The 25,975-nt window shown below is 41.1% G+C and overlaps 1 protein-coding gene across 4 annotated transcripts in view; it reads left to right on the top strand.

Moving 5' to 3' along the window:
* Positions 1 to 25,975, top strand: part of robo2 (roundabout, axon guidance receptor, homolog 2 (Drosophila)) — a 312,336-nt gene that overhangs the window by 215,105 nt on the left and 71,256 nt on the right. For all 4 annotated transcript variants that reach the window (XM_030151657.1, XM_030151656.1, XM_030151654.1 and 1 more), the window contains exons 3-5: positions 17,429 to 17,586; positions 17,811 to 17,931; positions 18,338 to 18,476. In XM_030151657.1, coding sequence (XP_030007517.1) covers positions 17,429 to 17,586; positions 17,811 to 17,931; positions 18,338 to 18,476 — 418 coding nt within the window. The remainder of the gene's footprint in view (positions 1 to 17,428; positions 17,587 to 17,810; positions 17,932 to 18,337; positions 18,477 to 25,975) is intronic.

Genomic DNA, 25,975 nt, shown 5'->3' with positions numbered 1-25,975 from the left:
ACAACTCTGCCATTGATTCTGACAAACATACCAGGCTAAATATGTCCATGGAGAACTGGAGGAAGCTACTTTTCCATATACACTATATTCTTTTCTGTCTTAATTTATGCAGTTATTGGATTCCTCAGGTCCCATTCTCAACCTACCCTGTGATCCTCTTGTTTATACAAGGTCTGGTTGTCCTTGCAGATTTAGCCACTTTAATTTGCGGTTGCCCATAAACGCTGTGTTGATTCACGGTTGGTAATTTAGCGTGTGGCCACGAGGGGAGTGGACAGACCCTGGTTCCTGCTCATTAATAGCAGGGCTGCGACAGAGAGAGAGTGGAAAGTGGAAAGTCCTCCAGGCTTCATTGATTCACTGTCTCCATGCTGCATACTGATGCAAGCAGGCCTGTCTAATGCTCTAGTTCAACAACCTTAGTGGGTAGAGTGAGGGAGAACGACAAAATATGTCTTGGTCTGACTGATGCAACGGAGATTACTGTCTGTGCTGAGCTGCCCTGCTGCTACCCACTCTGCTACACCACCACTCTCCAGAGAGGGGACTGCACTATGGAAGGTCTGCAGTATGTTTTGGTTTTTCTAACTTTTCACCAGTTGTCAGTTAGTTTTAGTCATCTCAGAGTTATGTGTTTAGACACAGGGCTTGAAAACAAAGAGGTTTTTATAGCAGGTGCCTCTATGTGGTCTGTAAGTCCACCAGTTTGTGGTGTGTTGGTGGTACTTGATGTTGACTAATGGTAATGAAGACTAATGGCTCATTAGCTACCACTAAATCACTGTTGATGTTCAGTGAAAACAGTCATGACCTTGATGGCCCTTCCAGACACCCAGGGGCTCAGGGAAGTGAACCCAAAGGGTTAAAGGTCAGTTAAAACAGTTAACAGAGCAAGAGCCACACCTGACATGACCCCACTGTGACCACAGAGTCCACACTGACCTGTCATGTGGGTCACTCCATCTTGGAAGAAGACGCACACATGTAGAAGGTCATTTCTGTGAGTAGTATACAGACAGAAATGTGTAGGTTGTGAAAGATACAAAATTGGAGTCTCATATTCTCTGTGATATACAACAGCATACAGCTGTGTATGTGATCACAGACAAAGGGGATCAAACAGAGGTGTAATGGACTGAATAGGCTGAGACTGGAACTGGTGGCAGTGACGTAACGAAACAAGTAGTTTAAACTTAGTTTCACTTTTGACATTTATAGTGGGTTCATCAACAGCTGTACTCTAATTCTAAAAGGAGTTGTGTCTCAATAAGTAAAAATGACTACATGCTCCTATTTCATTGCTTTAGAATGTTAATATGTATTAACTAACTCTGATGCAATTGGCCTATGAGCCCAGTCCAAGTACATTCAAGCATGAACTATGTAATCAGTTTTAAAAAATCATTTAACAACTGTTTGAAAGTTTGTTTTTCATGACCCTGCCCTTAATGTCCTTTTACAAGCAGAAAAAAATTACCAGTAGGCACAAGGATCGATATACATCAACAAACAACACAAGGCTCAGATACATGTGCATATGTTTGTTTTTGAGGGTCTTTTCTTCTCCAACAAAGAGCCTGGTGCTGCCAGTCTTGTTGCTCCCTACGCTTCAGTATGGTGGCTGTGTGTTTGCGTGGCCTGTGTCAGGGCTGCTGAGGCCCTGTCTCCTCTCCAGGGAGTCTGCTTCTACTCGCTCACTTCATCCTCCTGCTGTTGCTGTCCTGAGGGACACCAACACACACAGAACCCAGATTGAGCCACTCTTAGTTGGCCCTTCTCTATTCCACCAACGACGCTAATTACATCTGAAATGGTAATAGATGAGGCCTCGTTAGCAGCTCTCACTCCCTTGAAAGATTCACAGACATGCATCAGAGGGGCCACTGATCGGTCTGAGCTCCTTCCTTCAAAGGCTGGACTTCACAGGGAGCTGGGGGCCCAATTCACTAATTACTCCTGCGGTTCCACACTGCTGCCCAGTACATAGGCTGCACTGAGCAGGCAGCTTTTCTCGCATCACCAGCGCTACTTTCAGACAAGCCTACCCTCAAACCCAAGCCAAACTACACAGGCGTGTTAAATCTATAATTCAATGATCAAATTAGTTCACTGTCTATTTTAGTCTCTCCATAAACCAGCTGCTAATGCGATGACTTCGCAAAATTGTGTTCTGTCATAATCACTGACAGTATAAACCCCCACTCAGAAACCCCCTCATATTAAAATAACAGACATAGAAATGATGTCAGTATAGTTTCAGTATATAAAAAAAAAGCTGACATCTGTGAATGAAATATGTCATTATTGCTTCCCATAACAGAATTAGCCTTATTAAGGCTAGAGTTTTGCTATTAAATGATCTTACAGGAAAGCTTGTCTTTATCTGAGTTCAATATTCCATAATATTTCTGCTCATAATGGGATGAAAATCGATCTATAACTTGGACTGTGTTCACTATAATGTTTCATCACGCTCACACTTTACCATTGGAATAGACGTATTCTTACAGTGTGTGTATGTGTGTGTTATTTAGCTCATATTGAATAATATAGTTTTCCTGTAGTACAAAAATAAAATGCTTTTTTTTACCGTTTTTTATTGTTAATTGCAAAATCTTAAACTTTACCTGCTGAAAGCAACACAACGCACTACATGGAGGAGCTGAACTTCAGGCTTTTACGTCTATGCACATATAATATATTGACTGGTATATACCTTTATCAGGATCTATATTGGTTCAGATCTGTGGCCTGGCTCTCTTCATTGTTTAAGTGATTTAATTTCACTGAATCCCATTAGATTTCATTATCATCTGTGTTTTATTTGCTTGCTGTTGGGAAGGAGATGGAGTCAACAAGAAGATTAGACGCTACTCTAATTGTGGTGTGGTTTACAGTGGGCCTGTTTGCCTGCATCGATCCGCAGCGAGAAATAATAATAAAATGGAAGTAAAGCGATGCAGGGAAGGAAGAGGCGGCAAGTGAGCAGGGCCTCGTTACTGAAGGAATGATGTATTGATCGCGTCTGACAGGGTGCTGTGGGCCGATCAATCCTGATGGGCAAGAGGAGCCTGTTAGGAGATTCTCCTGGGTCGTCAGGGTCACTCAGACTACAGGCAATGGGAGAGAAATTAACTCATCAAGGAAAAAGAATAGATGGATGGGTGAATAATCAGGAGAAACAAGTTTAAATAGCAAGGTGCCATAAGGTAGGAAGGCTGTTGTTATGTGCATGTGTGATTGAATTATCTGTAGGTATTCAGACACCAAAAAAAAAGCAATGCAGTGTGTGAACTTTATTCCCACTGTGTTTCTTTTATATATTGACTAGTGTCTGTCTAGAAGAGCTGCACGCTGTTTTGACTGCATTCCTGCAAAATGAATGAAGGTCTATCACTCAAGAGTAAAAATCAAATCAATGTAGCTGAATAGGTGAATACTTTTAGATAATGAGGGAGAAATAGAGATACAGGGGGGAAAAAAATGAATGCTAGTAGAGATGTAGTATCATCTGTCTGGACTGTCCAGTATTTATTCGTGATGCCTGTCTCCTTTCCCCTTGAGTACACTATGGCTGGCCTTGGCCGAGCTAATTGATAGCCCGTATGTTAATTTAAGTCAGACATGAGTGGCTGCTATTAATGAAGGTGGAATTTGCTGGGCTGACAGTGAAGTGAGTGCTCACGGGAGAGTGATCTACAGCTTGAGGCACAGTCTAGAGGCAGATGCTGGAGTGGTGTAGAGAAGTGCAGTCATTACATTTCAAGAAGGCATTCAATGTGAACTCAAAATGAATCCATTTTTACTGTAAAATTACCACTATAAATTGGTCTAGGAGCAATTTTCAGTGTCTCAAGTAGAAATCCGAGCAAAGTTTCCCTCTTCAAATTGCTCGGACAAAACTCGGAGGATAATGATGATGTGAGCAGGAGGGATCACTCTATACGGCAAATGTAAGGCTGGGTTTGTTTATTTTTTCCTAGTAATATATCAATCCACACTGGTAGGCCATTTGCATTAAGCTCCCCACATAATTGCTGGCATTAATAGTGCACACATTTACAAAGTATTGTCAGCCATGAAGTGATTATGGTAATCAGAGGATGAATTCTAGACAGCCATTTGAAAATATTCCTTTTTCTTTAATGAATCAATTGACTTGAGTCATTTCAGTCTTGTAGGGATGAGTAACCTGGAATTATCTATCGTAATGACAGGTTTTTAGTTGGGCAGAGGTGTTGTAACAAGGTAGAGCTGCATGTCTTAGTTGGTTCAATGTGTTTGTCAGTAACACGCTGCTGCAGGGTTATGTTGACGTAAAACATGCAACAATTACCTGCTGGATTGCGCTCCTGTGGAGAATGCTAACTACTAGTTGTCACAATAGCACAGTGAGGTCAGGGGTCCCTTTACTTAGCAGGGTGCTCACATGTCACCTTTCAACTGTTTAAACAGAGGCTTCTGCCCCATCTCCTTTTATCTGCCCACCCCCACCCTCATATTTAATTCAGGTGGAGTACAGGGTATATATGACTCTGTAGGAGTGACATCTGAAGTACTAGACCCTTTACAACCATTCAGACCATTTTCTTTTATACTTCTACTTAGGGCTGCATGATATTGGAAAAAACTGACTTTGTGATTTTTTTAACCCTGCGATATATATTGCGATATGAAAAAATACTCAGGACGATATAATAACTGTGTGGCGCCAACGTAAATGGCTCGTTATGGCAATAGGTAGAAGGCGCTATTGATACAGAACACGTGTTTCAATATCATTCTTTTTGTAGCCAAAATAATTCCAGATAACTGACATTGCTTTTCTTTTTGGCACCAAGTCTTCGTTTTCTGTGGTTTTGTCTTGTTTTTTGTGTTTTTTTTTTCTTGTTGCTCATTTTTCATTGTTGTTACCAGCGACCCACTCCATGTGCAGGGCGTGGTCTGCTTCGGCAAACTGATTAAGAACGATTTTGATTGGTGGATCGCTGCATGCAGTATGTGTCAGGTACCCTTGAAATTAGATGAGAACACGTTGAGTTCATTCGCTTCCTACATCGCAGGACCCGCAGTGTGACTATTGCGCACACGTACATCGTGATGACGATGCTCAAACAATATACTGTGGAGCTCTACTACTACTACTACTACTATTACTACTACTACTAATAATAATAATAATAATAACAACAATAATGATAATAATAATTCTTCGTCTGACCACTAATTGTCTTGCCTTACATGTCTAACAAAAAATGATACTTCATTAATGTAAGTCATGTCAAAAAAGTGCCACACATTTCAAATGTCATTATCTTTTCCAAATCTGTCCAGTAGAGGGACCAGGAAGTGTATGTGTCCATTCTGAAATGGACGTAGAGGAAGTAGTCATGCATGAACGGACCTTCTAGCTCTTCATTTAAAGACCTCTTTTGGTGGAGGATGCCTTCTTGTAGCTTGTTATGCTTCCCCCACATTCAGACATGCTGTATGAAAATACAGTCCTCCATCCTTGCTATCATGGATTCAGTTATTCATGGCTTGAGGCTGAATAATGAAAGATGGTGGAGAAAAAAAAAAAACCCACTTCACTCTGTTTCTCTCTCAGCCTCTCCCTCTCTCTGTCTCATTCAGTCTCTAGACTAGATTGCTACTCAGTTCTTGACTTCTATTGAGTAGGGGCATCTCCAGCTTTAGTGAAGTCAAAATAATTGGGAAAAAGTCAATAAAATGGCATTAGGAATTCAGTGATGCTAATGCAAATTGAAAATGATTAGCTAATCCATACTAATCAAACTGTCGGAATCTGTCACAAGAGCCATTGTCCATACAGGACATCTAAGCAAGGCTGCCATTTGTGCATTCCTATATGTTTTTACGTTATTTTCCGGCTCTACAGTATATTTTGAGAAAGCCTGAACATCTTGACAGTGATCGGTGCCATCAAAGAGCGCAGAGTGATGCTGCACATGAATACAGAAGTAGCTCTTTTGACGTCTGTGGTGGAGCAGAGGCTTGCACAGCACGGCAGCTGCGATTGCCACCGCTCTGTTCTGCTCTTTTATGTGACTGTGGGAGATGGAGGTATTTGAAGACAGGGATAAGGCTGGTGTTGCGACGCTGTCAGCCAGTGCTTCATTCTTCAGCTACAGTTGAAGGCAAGAAATATAGCTCTAAGATATGCCGAGTATGGACGGAAAGCAGCCATAACCTATGCTTAATTAGTTGCAATACACAGGAACACAAATGTTTTTTCTCTTGCCTAAGATTGAACTGAATGATAGTGTTGAAAGATATACATATACAACATGTGATCCTTGTTGTGTAGTTGGTTGTCAATTAGTACAGATGGTTTTGTGTGTTGTTTCTATGTACAAGGCCACAGTAATTCATCCCCCTACTTTATTCCAGTTCTCCACATTTACCTGCTTGGATATGTTTGTCCAGCAGGGGGCAGAAACCCAGATGGGCAAAACACATTCTTGTGGAAGCCGTTATCAGTATGTGTAGTTCTAACTGAAAGAACTGATAAAACCACACACACTAATTGGGTTTTACAGCAACCACAGTCTCACAATGCTCTTTCATTACCCAAGGGACACCAGCGTGTCTGTGTGTTTTCTGTGTTTCAACATCTGTGTGTGTGTGTGCATGTGTGCCTGTATCATAGATATGTGTGTCATCCACCCCCACCGATCTGAGAGTGCAATGCTCGTGTGCAATCACGGATTCCAGCCGAGAAAAGAAAACAGCTCAAGAGGTGTCTGCAGCCTCACTAAATGTCCTCTCCAACAACAGACGCTGCTCCTAATAGTTTCCCCCAATATCCTGCTTTCTGGGGTTGGACATGACGATTTCAAATGTCACTGTATCGCGGTGACCTTTCAAAGACCTGGAATTAATCATGGAAAAAAACGTGCCCTCTATCTTAAATGGCAAGAATAGTCACCTTTGATCCAAGAATTTCAATGGATTGTCTATGAATTGAACTGATTTAGGACAGTTCAACGTCTAGTATTTTACACTGTTTGGTGTTTGTAGAAGCAAATGATATAATGTCTCTTTAAAAGTTGCATTTTTATATTAAGATACAGTCAATAAAATGTATTCTTTTAATTACTTTATTACCATTGACTGCTTGACCATATTTAAAATCAATCAGCAACTGAATTCTAAAAAAGCTTCATTGCCTTTTTTTTGGGTATTGTACAAGTACTGGGCTGAAGAATTACACCAGATTTTTATCTTCTCTCATACACAGCAGACCTCAACCATATCCAGTCCACCCCCTCTTCATACCTTCTATCTTGAGCAGTTCTGGCTCAGTGGTTCTAGCTCATTGAATTATTAGCTAATTGCCAGGTGAAATCGTTATTGATTGTGTGTTGCACTGCAGCTACTCCAAATAGAAGTATATAGTCGGTTACAAACTGGATTCTCCTACTGTGTGTTAGCCGGCGACTATAAAGATAAAGGACACTGTGTGGGTGGGAGTAGAAACACTTGCACTTGCTCCCCACACACACACACACATAAAACATGAACACACACAGGGTCTTTTCACTGTTGTGTCTTTGCTGCAGAATCTGTGCCCTAGAGAGCTATGGGATCACTGTGCTGTACTGCTTTTGAGCCAATGTCTTGTCCTTGCTATGTAGGTCATCAGTGCCCTCCAACGATATCTTATCTCATCTGCAGTGCAGTCGATACTGTTGACAGAACTCTAAATAGCTACAGATTAGAAGTTGCCTCATTAACTTTGTTCCTTTGCCTAAATGATTGACCTCACAATGAAGAAGCATCCCAAGCCTAAATAAATGTTTTGGACAAGTTTTTAGTAGTGATACAGCTTGGAAGAAGAGGACTGTTTAATCTACCTTTTTGATGTTATGCCTAAGAAACGTTAAAGGGGGATGGGATAAAGCAGGAGGAGAAGAAACAGCGCTTTTTTAAAAAAGGGGAAGGCTGAGGGGCAGAACAGGAATGGTTTAGACACAGCGCTCTGCACTGATCCTGAGCATGGCAGCCAGCGGTGTGTTTCAGATTGTTTTCCATTTGCATGATAATATGAGCATGAATTGACTCGCACACATACACACACATGCACACACTCAGGGGTTATTACATACAAACCAACGTTTCCAGCAGGCCAGATTACCTGAGTGGTTATCCAGGGTTTTACTCCCTGCCCTGAAATGAATGAAATTCCCCCCATTAGCACACAGGTTACATAAGCCTGGTGTACAGGTATATCCAGCTGCACTGAGGCAGTAAGCTGATTACAGATGGAACTAACACAATTACTCCTCTGTAATGCAATTAACACGAATTGGATTGTGAAATAAGCAACCGGACTGTCATGCGGATTCTCTCAAGATATAGAGCTTCACCACTGAATGACGCCAGAGAAGCTTCAATAAATCATTTAAATGCTTCACTAAGCTAGTTAATGTCAGACGCCTCAGCCCTGAAGTCTTTGCATAGCATGGCATGCAAATGCACAAACAACATGTATTAACTATACAGTATTCTGTGTTGTAAGATTTTTTACAACATGTGATTTATGATTTATGTGTGCTATTTCAGCACAGTTTGGTGTGATAAGTCTGTTATTAGTGCTGCGGGTGCTGTGCCTTGTGCTGGGCACCTGCTTTGCACACTCTGCTACACAGACACTTGAGATTGCAATGTATGTATATGAGTGTGTGGTACTTAGGTGAGCCTAATGTTGCAGTGATTTGCTGAGCAGGCAGCAGCACTGCTACAATTTATTTGAAGTATTTAGATGTTATGTGCAGCATTCAATCACGCTTCGGCACATACACATAAAGCATATAGCACATCTTCAGGATGATTGTGATGCAGGTTGTACAGAGGGGAATTTTCAGATGCACATTCTGAGTAAATGGTGAATTGCTTCTTCCCTCTCAATCATAAACTACACACACATATACACACTGGGTTATGGAGACAGAGAAAAAAAATCCCTATCCATGGGTGGAGGCTATTATAAAGGTCATCTCCGTATCTAGTTTAATTTTTTTCTCTTCCTCAAGAGTTAAGATCTATAAAGTGATCAATAAATCTCTTTAAATGTCTCTGCATCTCAGCTGCATGTGATTTAACACCCTGCCTCATCTGCTCCCTGCTTTCTGACAGAGCTCACACTGACAGACCTCTACCTTTCTCTGCACACAAATCTAATGTATCACCCCACGCCCAAGCCACCCACACAGAAAATGGCCAGACCTCAACATTTGATTCCTGGTTCAGAGTCCCTTATAAGGTTGTGATCCAGAGACACCAAATGGTTCCTAGTATGAAAAATGTGTCACCTGTGATCTACAGTGGGGAACAAAGTGCCCTTAGGTGTGGGATTCTTCCTTTCAGGCAGTATTGATTGAAGGAAAGATGATCTGAGGAGGCCATTAGGAGGATTGAGGAGGGGGTCGACGGGCAAGGAAAGACTGTGATGAACACCTCTATAATCATTACGCCACATACCAGCCTCACATGCAGATTCATATACACATTGACACAGACAGTAAAGTAGGATTAGTCCAGAATTTACAGCAAGAGCGTGTGAGATCAGTTCGCTGTTGCATTCATTTAGTATCTTGTTTGTGCCCATTTGCAGCCGCCATATTAGCTCTGCATCTGCACCAAGTACACACATGACTGCACACTACTGATGGGTGGGGCTCTGTCACAATGAGCACAAGGAGACATAGTAATGGCACAAACACAGTGAATTTTTATGATGTCTACTAGTATATTTTTGGTCCAAGCACGAGATTGGTGTCTAGGGAGGGATGCTGAGTACAGTAAACTGGGCTATCTACAGCTGTCGTGAACACCTCTTTTCTTCTTCTTGCTTGTCCTGTGGTACAGTATGGAAAACACTTGCACTTGGGGCTCATCAGATCAAGCTAGATAAAAGCTGCTCAACTCTAGCTGAGAGCTTAATTAAAACAGGGTCTGCCATTGCAGAATGACACCTTTTACAAGCTCCTAACGGCTCTCTGCTCGCTGTTACTGCCAATCCAATTATAGACCAAAACAATAAAATAGACACGGAAGAAGCTGCAGCAAATAGGCTGGCGTGAAAGAAAAGAGGGGGAAGCTATTAAAGATTATATGAAGATTCGTATAGTGGACTGCAGAACTAGGCTGCCAGGGTTTCATTTTCACTAGAGATGCCTGTGTAAGTATGCCACACCAGATAAGCAAGTCAGCTTGTGTGTGTGTGTGTGTGTGTGTGTGTGTGTGTGTGTGTGTGTGTGTGTGTGTGTGCGTGCGCGTGCGTGTATGTGCGTGTGTACACGTGCTGCAGTCGCTGAGGGAATCCATCCCTTCTCCCTCACTGTGGACACAGTTCAGCAGCATCCTGGGGATTATCTTTCCCTGTGGAAGGTCAGTCAATGCCATTAGGCCAGAGCTCACACAAATATGCTGAAACCACACACACAAATGGACCCACAAACAACACTGTAGGTTTATTTTTTTTTAGATCCTATTTATTTTTATCTTATAATAGTATTCCCGGTTTCATTAGGGTTGCTCCTCTAGTGTGACAGAGACATGGCTGGACCTATAACATCTGTTACACTTGAACAGATGCACGAGAGGACTCTGTGGGGGCTACGTATTAAATATATAACACTGCAGGTGAGAGAGAGAGATGGTGAAGATGAAAAATAATGATGAAGGGTGATTGAAGGAGGTAATGGCAGACAAGAGATGCAGTCAGTACTCTGTCCTGCATGCGCTGAAATTAAGATCATGAGGGGACAGTCAAGTTGGTATGCCTTTGATTTCCCATTCTAAGGCTTGTGGGTTTCCACACAGACATAATAATATAAGGTTCTGCATCAGAGTTCAGTCGTTGGTAACCAAAAGCTGGAGCTAATGAGAGAGCCGTGTGCTTAGCCCCCCTCTAATGTGTTACCCCACGCTGATTCAAAGTGACGTGTCTGCCCAGACGTACGAAACCGCGGGAGTTAAATTTATATCTGTAGCGTTTCCCTAAAAAGAAAAATGACCCAGTACCACGAGTGATATTTTCAACCAAACTTTTATTCTTGATAAGAATCAGTCAGATCAGGCAGCTTTTCCATCTGCTGAAGGGGGCTATAATTTTTCATAGAAAAGACACTGAGGGGAGACATTTGTCTGTCTGCCTGACTGTTTCTTTTCCTCACATTACTTCCTCTCCTCTTTTAGCATACCTGATGCAGGAAGCAGATCCACCTGCTCCTGCTCCGTCTATGCTGCCTCCTTCCTGGAATTGGCAGGAAATCAATCCCTCTCTCATCTACAGCCCCCCTCCCTTCCACTCCCCTCCCAGTCTTCTCTTTGCTTCATGTCTTACTCCCCCTTCCGGCTGTAGAGTGTCCATTCTGGACTAAACACAAGCATCAGCACAACATCAAGTCTTATCAGAGCAGGCACACAGACCCATGGGCACATTGTTCATCAGTATCAGCCAGCTCCAGTTTCAGCGCAGTCTGCATCTGCCAAGCCCCCAAAACACAGTCATAGCTGTAAACAAGAGAACAGAAAGAAAACTGGAGTGGCCAACAAAATAAGTTTGCGACAAAATACATCTTTAATTGTATCGTCTGTTAATTACAGAGTGCTATAGGAAAAAAAAAGATAGGAAGGATACAGTGCATCACTATTTATTATGCAAATATATTCCATTTTAGACACAATTAAGTGATTAGAAAGCTGTCGCTCTATGCTCTCTTTCTTCTCCTTGTCCTTACTTGTCTTTTTCTTTGCTTTTCAGCATATTACTGTAATGAAGCCATTACTTCTTCAAGTGAATTTTAATGAGTTTTTAACTAACATTTTAATGAGCTATATATTACCATAAAGCATGGATTAGGCTAAATTGAATTGTGTGTGGGTCTGTGTGTATGTGTGTGTTGGTATTGTTAAGGGGTGTAAAGGAAAGAGGTTCATTAAGAGTTAATTATATTGTTTCTCAGGAGCCACAGCACACATATTTCCTGGATCGGCCCACAGAATGGCCCACCATGGTCTCACTGTCATTATGGTGTTGCCCAGGGGCTTGTTAGGCCACATTAGGGGTGCTGTTTGAAAAATTACCAAATGAACGGGGCTGCTGTTTGAGTTAGGATGTTTGTTTGGGCTTGTCCCCTAAATCAGAGGTAAAGCCACAGGATGAGGGATACTTTTGACAGAATGTAGTACATTCATTTATGGTGAGTCTTGCTATTCAGGACATGTGGACTTCATACTACCTTTTCAGTATGACCTCAATCTGAGAGACGAGCACAATTTGAGATGAAGCCAGTATGTTAATATTTTAGTGCAATGCTGCTAACGGCCACCAGATGCTGCTTCCAGTAAAATTGTAGAATCCTGAAAATGCCCACAATTGCATTTTCACTCTCTCTTTTTCTCTGTCAGTATTTTTTATAGGAGTCATTCTGGTCTCATTTACTTTATTTTGACCCCCTAGTAAGTCTATTGGCGGCTTTGTGGGATTTGATTAATGGGATTTTTATTATGCAAATGTGTCAGGAATTTTACGGGTTCCTTATTACAATATACCAAGCCTCTTAACTATGTTAGCTAATGTTTGTATTAATCTGGTATATGGTCTGTCAGCTAGCCTGCTAATCATATTCATGCATTTTGCTCTTTTGCATGGAATTGCTTTTATCAAACACAACATTTAGTACTCAGAAGTACTTGCGCATGTTCAACATAACATGTCTAGTTTGCAGTGAAGCTTGGTAACGTAGCCCACACACAGTTGACATCACAGTAACCTCATCCACCTCTGTTATACAGTCTATGCCTTAATCAAGAATCTTCTTACCCTTCCCTGTAGTACTAAGTGTTATATTATGTCTTTCTTCTCTCTGTGTCTACACTAGAGCACACAGACTCTCTCTCTCTTTTATTCCCTCTAAGCTCCATTAAAGATGCACATTTCATATGATATCGCCACCTGTGATTTCCCCCAACTGTGGTGTCACTGCCGGCCATATGATTCCCTTTACTTTCACTCTTTTCCATATTTCCTGCATCTTATCTGTTAAAGTGACAGTGTTATTTACAATCCCTTAGCTCAGGATTTGCAGATAGGGAGAATGCTGGGGGGAGATCATATCGGGCTTGGCCATGGTCTATGGAGAATGATCGGATGTGCATGTATATGGCTTCATCTGAATCTCATCTGCAGTCAGTGCAGAGAGCGCCCTGACAAGACTGTGAAACTGAGTGGAGGGGGAAGGATGCAAAGCATGGAACAAATGTAGAGGGACCTGAAAAAATTGATGAACTGAGAAGCAAACAAAAGATGGAAGGAAAGAGAATGACCCCTGATAGGGCGAGGAGAGAATCAGACAGATAGAGAGAGATGGTGATGAGTTGTGCTAATGATGTGAGTCTCTGTTCAGTTCTCAGAGGAGGTACAGCCTTGGGCATCGCCAGACGGCCATATTTTTGCAGCTGTTTCTCTGGTCTGACCTGCAACCCCTCAGTGGAGGAATATAGGGGATATGTGTGAACCTGCTGCTTGGTTGCCTGCTGAGGGGGTAATTTCTGCATCTGGATGGGGGGCAAAGGTTAGCTCTGGCCAGTGGGAGGGCAAATGAGCGAGTCGTGCCGGAGAAAAAGTATCCAGACAAATGGAGCACATCACCTCTCGGAGCTGTAGTATTATATAGTATGGCATTATCTTTCTCCTGCCTTTAGCGTCAACAGTAACACAAAGCATCAATGACAGCACATAGGGTTGCTTTTGGTGTGTCGTGTCAAGTGACATACTATATATTGTCTCTATCCTCTGAGGCTGGAATTGAAAATGGCGGTATTGTAATAGCAGGCTGCCGGATGAAGCGCAAAAAGCACTCAAATGAAATGATATTATGGCTTGAAGCTACCTCTCCACAGCTCTTCCAGTCAGTGTGTGTGTGTGTAGTTTATTTTCTAATCAGAGTGTGGGTAGAAGGTGGTTGGGCCGGGTGCTGGGGTATGGCCCCGGGCCTTTAGCTGTTGTAATCTCTCTATGTGTTTCTTAGCCACTGACCCAGGAGAATATCATGAAAGAATGGAGGCAGTAAATAGGGTTAGAAAAGTAATAACAACCCTGGAAATATACACAAATATTCACATTTGCAGTATTACAAAAAGATACCAAGCCCTACAGCGTTTCAGAATTCTTCACAGTTTGTCAGGTTTGTGTGTAGTTCAGTGTGTATGTGGTACAAGTCTATCAAAGCGATGAGAATGTCATAATGGGGAAAAAAATTAGGTTTCAGACATCGGTGTGTGGTATCGTGGCATTGAGTGTGACCCTTATGAACCAAATGTAGGTATGCTCCTGTAGGTGAACGTGTTTGTCAGCACTTATCTCAGTATGCAGGCTGGACGCTTCCGTCAAGGCTCCCCACTAATCTTAGCGACAAGCAGTGTCACCCTCCAGTGAGTAATATGGTAGGTGGGAGAAAAGGGCACATGGTACGAAATATCTCTACCTCATCCTGTCCTTGCCTCGCCACCTCTGTTTGGGCTATGATACTGGGTTGTGGTACTGTCATGTGTCCACAAACGGCTGATTTTCTGAGAGTCTATTAGAGGAACAAACATTCCCGGGTAGACCTCCCTAATGGTTGCTGGCACAGGCCTCCCCTACCAATGTAGGACAATCTGGTTTACACAGTAACTGTGTGGGTGTCTGCTTTGTGCTTTTATTTTGGCAAAGACATCGACTTTCAACCCCTGGGCTGTTTCGTAGCACAAGTTACAACCTGACTCCCTCCCCTTTAAGTTCAAGGTGTTGATACTGTGCCAACTGAAAAATCTGCAAATTTGCCATGCTATACCCCCTGCCTGATGCTCCTTCATTTAAATCAGCCCACTCCTATGATATTTGAGAAATAAATAAATAACTACAATGCGGGAGGCAAGAGCAGATTCAATTTTTTCAGATATGGGTTCTTTTTAGCCTGCAGCCGGATTGGCAGATGTAACACTTGCCAACAGAGGGGCGTAAGTGTAAAAATATATAAATATTAATACACAGAAAGCAAGACGGCAGAGTTTAAGGCCTGCTGGAACTCCATGGGAGGTGAGGTGTGTTCAGTCGCAGAAGAGCGGGGTGTTTCAGGGGGATAGAAAGGCAATTACCTTACGTCTGTTGGATGAGTCGGGCATGAATGCCTACAGGGCCTTGGAATTAAAGCCAGATTTCAGTCTGACCGAGTACACAGATCCACTTAATGATACACACATACAGTGTAAGGATTCACCTCACATAGAGTAACTAGAAAAACCCTCATGTTCTGATTCTGATAAAGACATTCATTTACATTACATTTCTTTCCCTCCGTTTTCGCCAGCAGGCAGCCGCGTTAGAAGTGCATGTTCATATTTAGGTTGTGTACTTAAACTGTAAGAGGTTGACCTTGATGACTGTGGCCTCGCAGTTAGGATTAGATAGTGTACCAAGGTATATTTGAATTGGCCCCTCCTCACATTTACTTAGTAAATGTTTCTGTTCAGAGTGTTTTCTCTGTATTAGAAAGCCATGAACCAACACACACAGCGTAATCCGTCCACAGTGTAGTGTCATTTGTTTGTTTACTTGTAGCTGTTTGCAACCCGGTGTTTAACCTGTCCTCAACAAGTATGTGTATGGAACGCCATTCGCTCATGTGTGTCCTGTCTTTTTTATATTCTCTAAAGCATGTGGCTACTTTTTGTGTATTTGTTTAGATTGCAGGGTTGGGACACATTTATTGTGACTTGCCGTGCTGTAGTAGATTAGATTAGACAGCATGGCACAAGCACCGTAATGATGCACCTAGCATGTGTTTCTTTTGTCACTGTTCTGTTTCAAAGGAAATTGATTCTGACAAAATCCCATGGGTGCTATCAGCAATGAATGGAAAGGAGCAATTAAAACCACCACGATCTTGAAAACAACAGGCTGTATATGGTCCAAACCAGGCTATGATTTTAAACAGCAGGACATCTGTTTGTAATGCAAATAGAGAGAGGCTAGCAGTGATGCCTGTTATGCCCATCTCTGACCAGGGGGTCTGCCACTCTGAAGATGGCTAATTACCTTAGCTTTTTAGATTAGAGGGCAGCCCGGCATGAGAGAGAGAAAACCTGTGCCTCTACCTCCTCTGTATTCCCTCCTATTACCCCCGTGTAAAGGTTTCATTTGAATTCATGTCACACAGCAGTCCCACTCTGTACCCCAGTGCATCCCCAGGATAATTGGGTAGAAAGCTTCCTCTCTTTCTCCACCCTGCTTCCCCTTGGTCTAAATAAATAAATAAGAAGACAATGGCTTTCGGTAGAGAGGGTAAAACGAGTGAGTGAATGAAGAGATGAGAGAAGTCTGGAGCACAGGGACCAGTTATCCTCTCTTATAATCCGAACCCTCCCTCTCTGCTGTTGTCCCCTTTGTCCCACATGGAATTTACATAAGGACCTGTGGTGCCGCCCTTAATTTAGCCCTCTTCAAGCATCTTCAAACATCCTTCAGTAAGATCAGTCCTCTTATCCTTCAGAGGAGTCACGTGCTGCATGCTGCTGCATAGACAGACACACCACTGAAGATGAAATGGATTCCTTAAGTGCTATTCCATAGATTACTTTTATTGTCCATCGAATGAAGATGTCTTTGCATCCACCGTTCACCTCCAGAGTAGAGGGCCCAAGTGTCCTGTAGTCAGTGACTTAAACTTCTTAAGGGTTTTTTTTGTTCTCTTTGTTTTGAATTGTCATAAATGTCACATACTTAATACACTAGTCTGTGTGTGTGTGTGTGTGCGTGTGTGTGTGTGTGTGTGTGTGTGTGTGTGTGTGTGTGTGTGTGTTGTAGTGCATTTGCATTTGTGTGCTCATGCATGTATGACAGCTTTTCTCCTGGTTTGATAATGAGCTGGTGTTGTGTGTTTCACTGAATACCATGCAGGGTGAGAGGCGATCTCTGTGATAAAAGGGCTACCTGAGGGTGATTAGATACAAGGGCCACAGTTGTTCATCAGACCACCCGCTGTTTATGTGTGTTAGCACAAATCTGTGTAGGTTTATGTGTGTGGTGTGTGTGCATGCTACCAAAGCAGAGCAGTGTTGCACCCCTGTGAGCTCTCACATGTGAATGACACCAGGCTTCAGGGCATTCTGTCTCTGTTTGTTCTGCTACCTCCACAGGGACCTCCATTAGCTCCAATTAGCTTTCACTTGTGCTTGCCTAGTCAGATGAAGCTGCACATTACATTTAAATAGCCAGGATGATGCCTGCATGTATTCATGCTGCGTTGTAAACACAGATTAATACTTTAAAATAATGTTAACATGCCATTTCGATAGTGTGACACACAGTTAGGCACAATGCACTCTTCCTGAACCTTTTCCTTGTTTTCCTCCTTAGTGCTGCGAGATGACTTCAGACAGAATCCCACAGACGTGGTGGTGGCAGCAGGAGAGCCAGCGATTCTTGAGTGTGTTCCTCCCAGAGGCCATCCTGAACCCACCATCTACTGGAAGAAAGATAAAGTGCGAATCGATGACAAGGATGACAGGATCACTGTGAGTAGATTACCATATATTTTCATGACTCAGCTTACTATACTACTTCAGGATGAACTTCATCTTTTAGTGTCTTGTCAAATTCTACATTAAAATAGCTCTTAGTCACTGCAGGGTGTGCAAGGGAAGAATGTTTACAGGAGAAAAAAATTAGGAGAAGTTTCAAAAATTGCATTTTTTGTATTTTAAAAAGATATTTATATAGAGATGTTTTTCTCTTTTAGATACGAGGAGGGAAGCTAATGATCTCAAACACAAGAAAGAGTGATGCTGGCATGTACATCTGTGTGGGCACCAATATGGTTGGAGAAAGAGACAGCGAGACGGCACAAGTCACAGTGTTTGGTAAGCATTTATGACTGATTTCTCATTCTCAGTTTCCCAGTAATTGACTTGAGAGTCTTCCATATGTTATGTAATGTATTCTTTGTTACTGCACCAACCGCAAATGTATTTTTGTATTTGAACTTTAATCCATAATTATCATGCCTCTGGCTGCACAGTCCCCACTGAGCTAGAAACCACCCAAAGCACATATATCACATTTTCTCTCTTTAGTCAACAGGTTGTCATGATGTTATGCAAAGTCAGAATGAAACACGACAGTGAGTTAGTTGAAAACAATGCGGTTCCAAAGCCAAATCAAACAGATGTGAGGTGCTTTGAAAAACACACCTGCATTCACAAATGAACACGATACCTGAGTAATTAAATTGCTGTTCTATTTTTATTCTCTATGCCCATTCTGCAGAGCGACCAACCTTCCTCAAGAGGCCCATCAACCAGGTGGTCCTGGAGGAAGAGACAGTTGAGTTCCGATGCCAGGTACAAGGAGACCCCCAGCCGAATGTACGCTGGAGGAAAGATGACATTGATGTTCCTCGTGGGAGGTGAGCACATCTACAAGAGCATTCTTAAAAAGAGAGTAGTATTTTGTATTTGTATTTATTTATTTATTTAGTTACAGGACATTGTGTATTGGCATTAGATGCAAAGAACAAGATGCATGCACCAGATTTAGCAGAGAAGCTAATTTCCATCTGTTTTCCTGGACAAACGACCAACATAATAAAACATTACATAGATTACGAAGTATTAATATGCTGGAATAAAACCGTTAAACATGACAGATATAGGAATGTTTGCTCCGGCTGAAAGGTTACAGCCAAATACATAAAAAGGGGCTTACATCCTAAAAGTACAATAAAATTTTCTAGAATAAGAATAAGATGTAAAAGAAAGAAGAAAACACACTCTTATGTCTTGGGCCCACTGTGGGTATTCTTGTTCTGAGAATCCATTCCAGAAGTATTGTATCCCCTGAAATACCTCTGTTGGACTTCATTTGTTAAATGGAAATGAAAATTAAAATAAATTTTGATCACAAAAAAAAGAAGGCAAGAAGAAGAGAGAGGAGAAAAAACAAACAAAAACAGATGTTTCATTAGCAGTGTCACATGAACACACAGGTCAGCTCTGTTCTGTTTTCAAATGTTTTTGTTAGAGCACATTGTCATACAGTTAAATATTTACTGCATACACATTGTGTCCAGGATGTACATCCATACAGACATGATCAGCTCTTTTCTGTTGCTGTGTATGAGCAACAGGTTTTCAGATGTCTGTTTGCATGCCAAATTGTGTGAACTGCTGATGTGACAGGCTGCACTTAGGGCGAAGCAGACATGGAGGCATTGATGTCAGCCGAAGTGACTGTTTCAAACTAATGATAACTCACACTGCCAACTCTCACCTGGCCCGGCCGCCACAGGTCATTAAATCACCCTGAAAGACTGTACATAATGCAAATTACACACTGTGGGTAAAGCTAATCAACCTTTAGGTTAATGGTGAGACTATTCTCAGAGCCTTAACAGAGGGAGGCAGCGCCTCATGTCAAAGGGTCTGCATGAAGACAAACAGGTGGGCCAGACAATCAGACAATTAAAGCTGACTGACAGGTAAGTGGACTCGGACAACCCAAAGACAGACAGTTTGAAGAGTGGGAAGCATATATTTTACAAGCAGACAGTTTGAGACAGAGAAGGATAAAGTGACAGGACACAATATAGCAGCTGCATAACCCTCATGTGTCTGTGTACAGGTTACAGGTGCAGCAATTCTGGTGAATTCTTAGCACATACATCTTAAAAAAGGAAGATCCCTCGCATATATACACGTTTAACCCTACTCACTCAGTTCACCCTCACTGACATGACACCCACCGTTGCAAAAGCAGACTGAAATAACAGCAGGCAATAAAAGTATATAATTTACAGAGGCACTTGGCTAAATTTGGCAGCTCTACTCTGTCTGACTCCCTGTGTAAAGCTACTGATGCTATGGTGATACTGTTCTTGTTGGGTCCTGTGTAGCAGCACTGTTGCTTCACTGTGACTCACAGTCAACAGCAGTGTCATTGTCAGGAGTGGACTTCAAAGAGACCAGCGTTCAGTCCCCAGCCAGAAGGCCAGTCACACATTGCTTGGATCACCTCATAAAACATACACTCAGTGGACCTGACATCACTCAAGGCTAGCAGCGGAGCCAAGCGTGGGCGAGTTGTTTGTGTCTGATAAGGATTCGGTTCACTGGGCAGTGGGACACGAGCACAATGCCAAAGCAAACACATTAAAGTATTTTACTCATGTCTTTGATAGCGATTTGGCTTCGGAAATGAGTTCAATTTTGTTCACTAATTAACAGATTTATAGGAAAGTAGGATGAGCGTCATGTGCCGGCATCCTTTCTTACTGTACATCCTCTTTGAAGTTTGGCCTTATTTAGTAAAAGAAGTGAGCACATGAGAGAGATACAAATTAATAAACGATAAATTGCAGTGAGTATAATTACAATGGGAGCGCCTTTGTTTTCTTTGCTATATTTAATTCTTCAGTTTTGCTTTGAAGCAGAAAGAAGGCGTGAACACTGCTGATATTCTAATTCTGACATTTCCTACTGCTTTTGTCGCCAAAAAAAAAAAAAGAAAACGACTTCACATATTGTAAAGTGACAATCTTTTCCTGCTTTCTCTACTGCTTATGCTTACTTAATAAACATCAAACAGGGTTTCTGTCTGATTGACAGATGGATTGTTCACATTCCCACACACAAGAATTGTTTCCAGATTGATAACTGGCAAGCACTCTGAAGCAGAAAAAGAATTAAAAAGAGCTACTGCAGTACAGTCATTTTGTCGTCACTCTGTGGGCCTTATGTAGCTTTATCTTCGCGACAGGAAAAAAAAAAGAGCAAAAGATCAAGCACTTCTATATGCAGTGGGGAGGGGTCGTTGTTTGCTTTTTATCTGGAAAGGTTACACTGTCCTTATTAGTATGATAAGCTGGGGAAAGAGAGGGACTTTGTGAGACCTCTCCCTCTTTACCATCAAAGTGTTTCAACTTGTCTTTGCTGGTCCCTATACACTCCTTGAGTGCCTCTTTCTGTGGGTGTTTATGTGTGTACAACCTTTCCACCAAGAAGAAGGGAAATGGAGCCTCAGCTGAGTAAACAGGTCTTTAATATGCTCAGTGGCTCCAACAGCCTCCCAGGCAAACACATGCACACTGGCACATATACATAAAGTACACAGGATGGCACTGCTTCAGTCTCTGTGGGAGAGAACAGGAGATAGAGACAGCATGAGGATGGTTTTAATTAGAGACAGAGACAATAGTGCTGCTTCTCCTACCTCAATCTGTGTGTTTAATTGCAAATAAATAAATAATCAAAATATCAATAGAGCTTACTTACCTCTAGGACAATTGCCAACAGTCTTCAGCAATATTGCAGTAGTAATAAAGAAAATACAGCACATTCCTCAGGGTTTTCAATATACATTATTATATAGATATAAAAGAGAAAAAAGCTGTAGAATCATTTAAATTACAGATACATGCTGAAGTAATAAAATGTAGAAATTAATAGTAAGTTTCAAGATGCAACAGGTGCATTATTACTACAGCCTGTTAATGGGGATTGTGGGTTGAGAGCCCTTTATAAAGACGACTTAAAAGGGCCAAACCCACTTTTATTTGTCTCTGCTTCATTTATTTGTGTATTTGTGGAACCTAATAGTTCAAAAAGTTTGAATTTGAACCCTCCAGGTGCTGCAAAGCTATCTTTATATTCATTTTGGCAAAAATCGAGTGGATTTCTACACCCCGGTTTCAATTCCTGCGTAATTTCTTATGTTTTATAGCTAGCTACGTCACTACATTTTTATGGAATTATATTTGTGCCAGTTTCTTGAGCGAGCAATGATAGATTCTGAGCACACAATTAGAGATTTTGAGCACATAAAAATATATTTTGCAAGCACATCAATTATATTTCAAAAAGAAATTATGCTTGAGCAAACATAAATCGATATTGTGCTCCATAAATGCGTTTGCATGTTAGTTTTACTCATAACGTTCTCTCACAAATTCTTTCCATGGCACACAAACAGACTGCTGCGCTCGCTCACTTTCCCCTTCCCTCTCTCACTCAACCTCCCTCTCCCTGCGTGCTCAAGTTGTTGCGTCCACACGCTCAACTTGACACACACGTTACAATTGTGCCACAAAACCAACCAATCGGAGAGCTTGCGGAAGTACACTCTGATTGGCTGTTCGCTTTCCAATTAGCTCGCTAGTTACATTTACCCGAGACAATAATCATAATAATAATAAATACTGACCGAAGTTTGTGTAGAATCAATTCCTCGTCTTCCGATCCGTGTCTGTCTCATCGAGCGCTTTTTTTTCAGGTAAATGTAACTAGCGAGCTAATTGGAGAGCGAACAGCCAATCAGAGTGTACTTCCGCAAGCTCTCCGATTGGTTGGTTTTGTGGCACAATTGTAACGTGTGTGTCAAGTTGAGCGTGCAAACACGACAACCTGAGCACACAGGGAGAGGGAGGTTGAACGAGAGAGGGAAGGGGAAAATGAGAGAGCACAGCGGTCTGTTTGTGCGCCATGGAAAGAATTTGTGAGAGAATATTATGAGTAAAACTAACATGTAAACGCATTTATGGAGCACAATATCAATTTTTGTTTGCTTAAGCGTAATTTCTTTTTGAAATATAATTGATGTGCTTGCAAAATATATTTTTATGTGCTCAAAATCTCTGAGTGCTCAGAATCTATCATTGCTTGCTCAAGAAACTGGCACAAATATAATTCTATACATTTGCACATATAAGGTCAAGACTTCTGACGGACATTTCTCTGAATACGCCATAATTGTTTGTCAGCAGCAGCGGTTGTAGTAAAAACTGAAAATATGTCCAAACTTTGAGCCGATCTAGAACTCTGGTGTTGAATTAATGAAGAATTCAGACCCAAGCATAGCATTTACAATTTATGTAGACCACAGGGAAATGTTTTAAAAGGCATTCTTCCATTACATATATATATATATATATATATATATATATATATATATTTATATATAATATGCGTCAAATCCCAAGCCCCTGCTATTGAGACATTTTTTATCGTGTATTTTTCTGCTCATATGACACAGAAAGTTATCCACATGTATTATGTATTGTGTGTTTATTAAGCCACTTAAACAGGATTAAATTGTTCATGTTCTTTGTTTTCTTGGCTCAGAATAGCACTGGGACACCAGGTAAAACTTCTTTCTCCTCTGTAAGTTTTGGCCCAGAATTCTTAGCTGCATAAACACAAGGTGCATCAAGATTGGATTTTAATATGAAAACAACAGTGTGTTCCAAAAAAGGAGGTTACTGAAGCTTAAATTTAGACACAGTAACATTCATTTTATTTGGCTCCAATGTCTATTCTAGGCTTAGGATAAACACTTTGCAACATCCTGAGTTGTAGTTTATTGGGTTTATACTAGGGATGTTCATGAATAATCTATTAGTCTGTCAGCCAAGTAGGAAGTATAGTCAACTAGTTTTTATTTGGGTTGAGGTAAGAAGAGTTTTATATTTTACTCCATATGAATGTAAAACTCATGTTTATGTGTTTGGAGACAACAGTTAAATTATAAGGCTATGATTAAGTGTGTAATCGTCTTAAATTAGCTTGATTATTCAACCTCAAAAAGTAAATAAAACGTCTATCTGTAGTTTACACTGTGCATAATTCTGTCATCATCAAGTGGTAAAAACTGCCATCCCTATTATTTCATAATGTTCTTTGTGACTGTGGCTTTATTCACATAACAATGAGGCAAATTTCTAATTTGTATGAGATTAATATCCATCTGTCTAGCATCTTTATGTCTTTACAAATCTTTGGAAAGCGCAGAACAACAGTTTCCACATCACAGAGCCAAAATTCCAGAGCGTTATGTGTCCAAATGTGCCATATTCTCTGAATCCCAGTTAAAAGACTTGGGCAGTATGTGTTATCTCCCTCTGCCTACCAGCTCTGTGTGTGGCCCACGCCCTCCCCCACTTTGGTTTCTCTCTCCCTGCTCATTTGCTCTGGACCATTGTGCCCTTTTCTGTGCCTTATCAGAGCCCCTTTGCTCTTGAAGTCCATCTGTATTCAGGCCCCCTGTCCCCGTTGACCTCTGCAGCACACCCCTCACTGCATTCACCGTCCACATGAAAAGCCCTTCTTTCAGACTCAATCGCTGCACGGTGTGTACACGTGTGCTGTGTGTGTCTGTGTATGTGTGGAGGGTTTGTGTACGGTAGAGGTGTGCGGGTCATTCTGTTTGATAGAGTTGTTAAAGCTAGCGTGACAGGAGCGCCTGTGTTATGCTGACCATCCAGTTTCAGTGATTTCTCACCTCCACAACTCAGCAGAATGGAAAGACGACAGGCTACGGTTCCTGTCTCCATTACTTCCCCTGATATATAAGTGGATACATCTGCTATTTATGAGTGTGAATGGGTAAGGATGTTGGTGAGTGGGGCAGCAGTAGGATGACATGGATATGTGAGATGCTGATATGGTTGATATGGTTGAACTCTGTCACTCTAATACAATATTTACAAATATAAAAAATGCAGTGAGTGCGAATATGTGAAATGCAAGTTTTTCACTCATTATTTATCATCTATATGGAAAGAAAAATATTGAAATAAAATGCAACAATTTTAATGAATTATCTATGACTTATTTTCTGATTAATAGAAGATTATTTTTTTTCTAAATTTGTTGAATTCTGCAGTTGAATTCTGTACAACACCGTTACAGTGAAGACTTTTAATTCTATTCTATTGTATTCTATTGTATTCTATTCTTTTCTATTCGTATTATACAGTCGCAGAAAAAATTATTAGACCAAAAGTCATCAAAAGCAATGGTTATGCAATCAAGTACTAACTCCTGTGTGTATCATGTGATTAAAACAGACAGAAAAGAAAACATGGAATGCCTAAAAGCACTGTTTTTTTGTCAGTGCAGTGCCATAGATATTGACGTAAGAGCTTACATGATTTTGGTTATTATCAAGAAAACCATGGAAAATGGATAGATATCAGCTCTGAAATGAAACTCTTGTGAGCTATTTTTGTTATTATCATCATATTTGTCCAAACAAATACACCTTTAGTTGTACCAGACATTAAAATGAACAAGAAATTGAAGAAAACAAGGGGTGGTCTAATAATTTTTTCTGCGAATGTATTCTTAAAAAAACTTGCCAAGAATTCAAAGTAAACTATAAGTATTTAGTTGTTTATACTTAGATACAAAAGTAGATAGATTTGAGTACAATTTACTTCCCTAAATCATTTCCAGAAATAGATGTGCACTATTTATCTGGTTGCTTATTCCAGCTTATAACCTAATAATTATTGCTTGGTGTATTACCCTTACATCTGTTTAAAAAAAATGCTTACAACTTGAAAATGTGCTGTAGAATAGTGTAATCATAAAGCTCTTTAGCATCTCCATTTTTTATCCACTTTCACACAGTTTGTCAGAGAACCATTTTATCAAGTCTTTGTTTAAAAAGTCCCCACACTTTTGACAATCAGGTTCTAGTTTCTGGGGATAAAATGTTCAGCCTAAATGGTTGATTGAAGTATTTATATCGAGGCATCATACTGAAAACTCAGCTGAATATATCACTAAAAGCACTAAGTTAAGTCCTTGTTGGTGGTTTTGGTGCCCATCTTTAGTTCATTACAGACGAACTGTGCACACTTAAATCTAAAAAGAAAGCAAAATATCTCCCAGGCATTGGTCAATGAGCTGTACTTCGCTCCGTCTTTTTTATTTTCTCACTCTATCTGCAATATTTTCCAGTAACGGCCATGCCATCTGCTCCAAACCACACTGACTAAGTAAAGACTACACTGCCACTACTGCCGCTGTGCCACTCTGGCCCTGATTAGAAGAAACTCTTTTAAAGGTAAATTTAGGATCAGTCTGCTCTCTACAAACCCCCAGCCTAACCATGAGGGCTGAAACATTG

This window comes from Sphaeramia orbicularis, chromosome 13 (assembly GCF_902148855.1).
Source record: "Sphaeramia orbicularis chromosome 13, fSphaOr1.1, whole genome shotgun sequence".
Lineage (NCBI taxonomy): Eukaryota > Metazoa > Chordata > Actinopteri > Kurtiformes > Apogonidae > Sphaeramia > Sphaeramia orbicularis.
This window is presented reverse-complemented; position numbering and strand designations above follow the sequence as displayed.